The sequence below is a fragment of the Meleagris gallopavo genome, chromosome 13 (assembly GCF_000146605.3).
Source record: "Meleagris gallopavo isolate NT-WF06-2002-E0010 breed Aviagen turkey brand Nicholas breeding stock chromosome 13, Turkey_5.1, whole genome shotgun sequence".
In the NCBI taxonomy this organism is placed as follows: domain Eukaryota; kingdom Metazoa; phylum Chordata; class Aves; order Galliformes; family Phasianidae; genus Meleagris; species Meleagris gallopavo.
In genome coordinates, this window is record NC_015023.2 from 15,914,207 (window position 1) to 15,922,017 (window position 7,811).

The 7,811-nt window shown below is 40.5% G+C and overlaps 1 protein-coding gene and 1 long non-coding RNA gene across 2 annotated transcripts in view; one reads left to right on the plus strand and one right to left on the minus strand.

Annotated features, from left to right (window-relative positions):
- LOC116217141 overlaps positions 1-7,811 on the plus strand; it is a 69,972-nt gene that overhangs the window by 23,651 nt on the left and 38,510 nt on the right. The window lies entirely within an intron of this gene.
- The window catches only part of KCNG4 (potassium voltage-gated channel modifier subfamily G member 4), a 17,262-nt gene continuing 13,592 nt past the window's right edge, over positions 4,142-7,811 (minus strand). The window contains exon 3 of the mRNA XM_010718096.2: positions 4,142-5,659. Within this exon, the coding sequence (XP_010716398.1) occupies positions 4,874-5,659 (786 nt within the window). The 3' untranslated portion in view covers positions 4,142-4,873. The remainder of the gene's footprint in view (positions 5,660-7,811) is intronic.

Genomic DNA, 7,811 nt, shown 5'->3' on the forward strand with positions numbered 1-7,811 from the left:
GGAAAAAAAAAAAGCAGTGGAATGAGGCAAGTATTCAGTCTGAGCCCTGTCTGTGTAGGGAGTGAAGTGAGCACTGCAGAGTTAAAGGCAAGTGGTGGAACGCTGGCAAATAGTCATGCAACTTGGTTGAAATTAACTGAAAAAAGTAACTGCATGCTCAGAAAAGCATTGCAAGAGCTTCACTGCTGTGCAAGGTCAATGTAAACTGCACCTCATCTACTTCAGGAGAAGGAGAATTCTGTGTCACACCATTTGCTCTTAGTGAGAATAGTTGCAGTTTCCTGAGAGGTGATTAAAAAGGAATTATGTCGAAGAGGTAGAGATGAAACCTGTTGACTCGTGCTTAGTGTCCAGCTGACTGATACTTGGCTGAGCACTGGAACTGGCAAGCACTTTAGAAGTTATTACATCTCTGCCATCTGCAAGCACAATGCTGTGCTAAAGCATTAAGTACTAAAGGAATTTTTTTAAAACAAAATTGCCAGGTATGAAGCAGTAAAGTTTTTCATTTACGATTTAAAGTTTTAAATGCTATTAGCTGTTGTATCTGGAAGATTACATTTTATTACTGGTTATGGTACTTCTTACTCATGTCATTACAAACTGTAACTTTCAGCAGAGAAATACCCAAAGGGTTTTCTACATCCCATCTCCTTCAGATACATTCTTCATTTGTACAAGCAGGCAGGAATCCAGTGTAATGAAATCTGTATGAATTTTTACTATTCCCTCTTGCTGAACCTACTTTAATATTCTGTTGAGGTGCTCCTTGAGCACTCCTAATTGTGCTATCGGTCCAAGCCTGCAGTTCGTGCTTAAATCATTTCCTTGGTCCTTGCTAGAAGGTCTCTCTTGTAATGGAGTAACATTTTGGGATACATTGGTTCTGTGTAAGCTTGTGGTGGGGACCCGACACCAGCAGGAGGGAACTACTGGAGAATGAAACTTTGGAGGCAAGATTTTTGAGACTTAGTTTCTATTGAAAGTAAGATGGTAAAGACAGAGACAAGCAAAACACCTTAGGTCTTCCTCTTTTCCTTGAGATTACAATTTTAGTTATCCAGGAAAAAAGCAGAGAACCCTGGAGTGTTAGGATTCCTTGTAACATTGCAAACTAAGAACTGGAAGTTCTTACCAAGGTTTAACTTTAACATGAGACTGACAATTCATCATTCACAGGAATGGAAACTTTCTGATGTTCTTGCAGGGAATGTGCTGTACATTTCATTGACCTTCTAGATTTTCATTGTTATTTATAGATAACAAAAGTCCTAGGGGGGAGGGGAGAAAGGTTACAATCTTTAATTTGGAATAAAATCAGAGGGAACATAGTATAATTTTTATTGGCAGATATGCTTAATGGTTTATAACAACCAAAGAAATTAAGTAATTAGCTATACTGTTTGGGTATGTTTAAAATCAAGAATATATATATATATTGACAAAAAGAAACCCATCTTAGCTCAGCTCTAATTTATGCATAGGATGTACAGTGTATTTAGGAGTAAATTATAGAATAATTCACTTAAATAATGTATTATTCCCTCCAACTAATTTGTGACTTAAATAATAAACCTGATATCTGAAATATGTATGAATACTATGAATGACTGGCTGCAAACTTCACATTGCTAAAGACAGTTAGAAATCAGCCTGCAGCAGACCCAACAGTGGGCTGAAAAATACTGAACCTGTGAAAGTAATGGGACTTCCTAACCAAAATAACATTTCCATTTTTATATAATCCTTTGCTACCAGAGGAACTGATGAAAGTCAAAACCAGCTGGGAAGTAGCTGGGAGGTAGAAATGCCGCAGTGAAAGTTTGGAACAATTTGCAGAATCCCTGAAGTTAGAGCGAGGTCAAGGCAAAGGTCTTATTCCCTCAGTACTCCTTCAACATCATAGAACACTTGCAATTATTTTGTGATCAGACCCCATTGATTGCGTTTTGGTCTCAAGCCAGACTGGAAATTGGAAGAGTCCTGTATTGCATTTTCATGTGATCCTGTCCCTCTGCTTGCTGATTTGCAGAAGAAGATATCTACTGATTTCCCCCAAAAAAACATTATCACTGGGACTTTCGTGGGTCCTTCACTGTACAGCAGAGATGTTGATATATCAGCGTACCAATCAGAATTTTAACAAGGGGTGTAATGCACTGGGGAGAACTGAAGAATGTGGCTCACACCGGATAACAAGTGCTGGTCCTCTGCATCTGCTGGGATTTGGATTCAGGGAAGAGGCTCTGAACTAAGAGAGGCTGGATGCCAGGCACCTAAACTGCTCTTTTAATTAAGTCTAGTTATGAAATGATATGTACTTGGCAACAACAGTATCTGCTAATTGTAACTACTTGTTCTGAATTTGTTTCTCAGTTGAATTACACAGGAACTAAATGTTCCCCTCGACATATTTTTTCCCTCCCTAATAACACAATGAATCATGAAGGATATTTTCTATGAAGGCTGCTTCTGGCCTGGCCCAGCTATCAGGAGAAATTCAGTTACATGTGGAAATGTATGGCATGGTGCTAATTGTGGCAAAAATACCAGCACTTGCTTCACTGTTAAATATTGGTGATATTCTTCTCATTTTTTCTTTTCTTTGAAGATTGGAGTGCTGTAATCTTGGGGGCAGAATTATGCCCATAAACTCCCACAGCCCCCATCACAGAACCTGTTGGACATTTGGGTGGTAGTGGCATTTGTGCAGTAAAACCCCCTGTATTTTTCCAGCTATCTGCGTGCTGAGAGAAATGTGTCTGGGTTAACTCTCTGTGGGACCGTGTTGAACTGACTCCTGAACTAGCAAGAAAACTGTTAATTAAGAAAAGTAAATCAATTCTATTACCTAACTGCTTGTATTTCCAAAGAGCGTGTCGGTGCTTCAGAGGATCAATGTCTTTCAGGGCTGTTCTGCAGCAAGGTATGTAATTCTCACAGGAATCACTGAGCAGGAGCAAGCACTGCCTTAGACATGGGCTGTGATGGGCGTTGTGGCAATGTGCAGTGGCTGTTCATAAGGAGCTGGAATGATGGTAAAGAAATACAGAATCAAATGCAGGTGGCATTGCAGACCCTGGAGAGGTCTGGGTTGTGGTACACATCAGGGGAGGAGTTGGTCTGATTTACTATCTGAGTAGTCCTGCTACAGAGAATTGCTGGCAAAATTAAAAGTTAAACAAGAAAATAAAATTTAAAAATCAGGTGGATTTATGCATGAAACAGAGGGAATTCCCCATTGTGTGGCAAATATAAATTCCTGCTATCTAGTATTAACTTGCTCCAGTTGTACTGGAACATCCCATCCATAATGCACTGGAGTTTCTCTGCTTTAGATCAGAGTCAATAGCAGGATAAACCCAGGAGATTAACAAGTCAGATGATCCAAACTGTGCCAACAACTGTGTTTTTCTGTACTTAAGCTGTAAAGCACATTGAGGGGAGCCTCTAAAAACTGAAGCTCCCTAATGCCTCCATGAAGTTGCATAACTCTGCTGCTGTCTGTGTGTGTCCGTGTGGGAGGCTGGTCGCAGTGCCTGCAGGATCCCCTGGGCTCTGAGCTGCTCTGCCTGAGAATGGCACAGGCTGAAAGTGGAACCCAAGGGTCACTTCATGAAGCCTTGCTTCACAACAATGTCATGGGACTGTGGTAGGACTTAAGAAATGGAAAAATGAAAGCTGAAAATCAGATTGAAAAATTAATATAGGCCTTGATTCATCTCGGTGCTTAAATACATGCCTAATGTCCAGTGAGTCAAGGTTCTGCACATCTGCTTACAAACCAAGGACCCGTGAGCTGATGTTTGTGCAGACTTGACCTTGTCTTGGTGGAAGTTTCCACTAACTGCATTCATAGCTCCTAAAAGGTTGAATAATAAAAGATCATCTGGAATATCCCATGAAGTAGTACTTTTCACTTCAGTATAGTCCTGTTGTTTTCTTCTGGCTAAACCTGGATCTGCCAAGAGGGACATCTCCCATTTGCATTAGGAAATCACTCCCACTGCCTTTAGCAATCATTCCTCTCATTTTTTGCCATTTATACCTTTGAATACTTCTAAGTTGTCGTTTTATTTTCAACAGTATTTTTTTCTAGAAAAGCCATCAGCATTATTCAACAACTACAAAACACCATCTCACATGTTCAATAAGTTTTTTATTATTTTTAAAATAAGTATATGAAAAAGTTCGAAAAGTTCTCCTGTCTAGTATGAAATGTTTACAGTTCTCAGACTGCAATTGCATTTCAAGCAAATTCTCTTGCAAACACTATGTATCTTACAATAGCAGTGCAATTTCTTGTTTAGAGACAGATCATCTGACTACAGGCAAACTTGGAAAGCTTTCACATATAGAGCTTTTATTTTAGCTTATTAGTGACCTTAGATACAGAACTCTGATTTATTGAGGCTTCTAAAGTATGCCTGGATGATGAGCATTGTATAAATAACACAGGTGCGTAGCCCTGAAAAAATCCTTCCTAATGCTTGGCTCAAGGTGTTGCAAAGAACGTCGGAAACTCAAAGGCAAATAAAATAACAAATGTTTTTGTGCCAACAGAAGCTGTTTAGTTTGCTCTGCATTCAATATTAGGTATTCAGCAAGATACATAACTGGCAGAGACAAAGCTGAATCTTATCATTAGTCCTACTGAATGAATATTTATTAATGAATAAACTTCTGACTTTTGACATTCTCAAAGCCTCCACCTCTGTAGTGATGTGCTGGAGCCAGCTGCATTGGCTTGTGCTGCTTTTTATACATCTCCTGGCAGAGAAAAATAGCGGCATAACGCATTTTGTTGCTTTGCTTTGTGTGTTATGCTGACATACATCTGTATCCTATTCTTGGGAACGCTTTAGAGAGAGGCTCAGTTCCCTGTGTAAATGTATTTGATGGGTGATACTGGCTCCTCCAGGATCAAGCTGTCTGTCTCATTGAAGGTGTCACTTTCAGCAGAGTGATTGGCATTTTTAGCTCGGTTCATCCGAGACTGCAGTCGTTCGTGTTCCTTCCTCAGCTCCGAGTAGGAATGGGAGAAAGTGTGGAATATTGATGTTGCAGGGAAAGACATGATGAGAATGCCACTGAGGATGCTGCTCAGAGCCACCATCTGACCTGGGACGCTCCGTGGCACCATGTCTCCATACCCCACGGTGGTCATGGAGATGATAGCCCACCAGTAGGAGGCAGGTATGCTCGTGAATTCAAGTACCTTGCCGGATTCGTTCTCGGCAAGATAGACCAAAGGAGAAAACAGAGTGACAGCCACGCATAGGAAGAGTAAAAGCAGGCCGAATTCTCGTGTGCACCTCCGAACGGTGAGGCCCAAGGTCTGCAAGCCCAAGGAGTGCCGGGCAAGGCGCATGACATACAGGATCCTCAAGGCACGTAAAACACGTAGCACCAACCCAACCTTCTCCAAATAAGTGTTGCTGCTTGGCCTGTCATCCGTTTCACTTGAGTCGTCCTCTGCCAAGATGAGGGAAACATAATAGGGTGAAATAGCCAAGAAATCAATGATGTTTAGGGGCCCTTTGAAGAACTGACACTTGCTCCTTGCTTGAATGAATCGGAGGCAGAACTCCAGAGAAAACCAAGCCACGCAGATGGTCTCTATGACGAAGATGTAATAGCACTTCTGGGAACACTCACCCTGACACACACAAAAAAAGGAGAATTAAATAAAGGAACAGTCTGCAAAACAGCATACGAAAACATCAGAGGAGCAGAAATGCTTATCAACTCAAGTCACCACTATCAGAAATAACCAAATCCCAGCTAGCAGGTAGCTGTTTTTCAATGATATATGGGGGGTACTAAGCACATGAAATGTCTAGATGAACAAACGTACTGCATGCTTGTTTTATTTGCTTCTTCCAAATGAATGAAGCTCTTCTGTGAGTCTGAGAAAGGCTCAACTCGCCCTAAAGTCTGCACACACAGCAGTAAGTTCCAAATCAGTCCGACTTCCAGCTTTCAAAAAATGTCTATTTGAACTTGACTGATTTATAAGTCTGCACAAAAATTAGTGTGTCTTCAAAAGAAAGATTAATACTTGAATGTCTGCAAACTTCTGGTACTGTTTAATGCGTGGTGCTTTTGCAAATGTTATGTACTCTGGTGCAATTAAAAGTGGCTCAGAGTTATTCATTAAGTCATCTGGATCCTTGGCTCAGTTACACCATATACAAATCACGTTTCTTTCTATATGAACAAATATTTTATAGCTCCAATCTGAAAGAAAATAAATACCCCTCTGGTAGGCAAAACTTGCCTTGAAGAATCCTCTCCCTGTATCAAGACCCCATGCTGTGAGCAGTACTTTCCCTGTTTTTGTTATCAGAGGAATTGCTTTTTACGTCCTCACAATCACTGTTTTTTTTGTGTTTTTTTTTTTAATTTTCCTGAACTTAAAAAATGAAATTGCTTTCGGTCTGTTGCAGTGAAATGAGGAGGAAAATGTAAATTAATTCCTGATTATTTTGGTAAACAAGAGAATGCAGGAGCAGTTCCTGATACAGTATTATCCATTCTCAGCCACATTTCACAAGCAGTATTGATTAAAAGCTCTGCAGGAAACACATACCCCTGTTACTAATTAAAGTTGTCCCAGTGTTCAGTTACACTCTGCATTACAATGTGATGTTTTTTGAGTGTCCCTTTGCATTGAATTACAGCTTGGGAGAGAGCAGCTCTCTTTGTTCAGGAACTGTTTATATGCTATAGCTCTGGCATTCTCACATGTTAGAATCATTGGCTGAGACTCCTCAAAGAAAACTGTAATGCAGCCTGTATGTTATAGTTATTATTGTTGTTATTTTACCTGGCTTGGCCTTCAGAACAACGTAGCTCTGTAGCACTCCTTGGGGATTTCCATCTTTCTGCACAGTAGAATGTCAAAATCATAATTTTTCGCTTAAAAACAATCTCAGAGACTCAGTCCTGCTACAGTTGTGTGTGGGTGATGAGGTTGTAGCCCTGTTTGAAGCCGTTGCCCTGACAGAGCCCGGAGTGCTGAGGTGTTCGCGTTGTTGCTGACTTGGCTTGATAAGATTGCCTGTGATCAGCAGTTGTGCTATGAGGTGCTCACTTTGTCTCAGCTCTGAGTTGCTTGTACAGTGCAGCCTGGACTCTGCACACACCCACCTCTGGTCACATTACTGAATTATTCATCGTTACCATCAAGATTTATTTTACCTTTTGTTAACAGGGCTGCATTTCCATTACATCTGCTACTTATCCACCTTTACACATCTGCAGAGACACTGCTTTCAGATCATAGTGTACCTTTCCCTATTCCTTCCTTCGAAAATGCAAGAAAAAAATTGTTTGCTGGGAATTTTAACTGTTAAGACCTAGGAGTAAATCTAGATCTGAACTAAACATGCAGTGTCACAGTGCGGCATGGTAAGAGCTGGTTAGGAGCTTTATTCTCTCCATCCTCAGTTATTTATGTATGGAGAAGGCAATTTGCGCAATCAGCTTCCCAAAGGCATGTTTGTTTTTGAACAGAACATCCTTCAAAGCAAACTTTTCATGAACGTTACTGTGCATTTTATTTTCCTTTTGTGCACAGTTGTGGATGTAAAGGATGGTGAGTTCTCCCCTGTTAGCACACTTTGTCTTTTTTATACGCTTTGCAAAAGACACTTGAGAAATGTATATGTAGAAGTATATCATTCAAATCAGCCTATTGGTCTCTTTTTCTGCTGAGGAAAACAGGAGTTGCAGTATAGTATCACCATCAGCCTCTGACACTGACTTATGCAGTGAATTCTTGGCTTTGTGGTTTCTTGGTTTCTTTT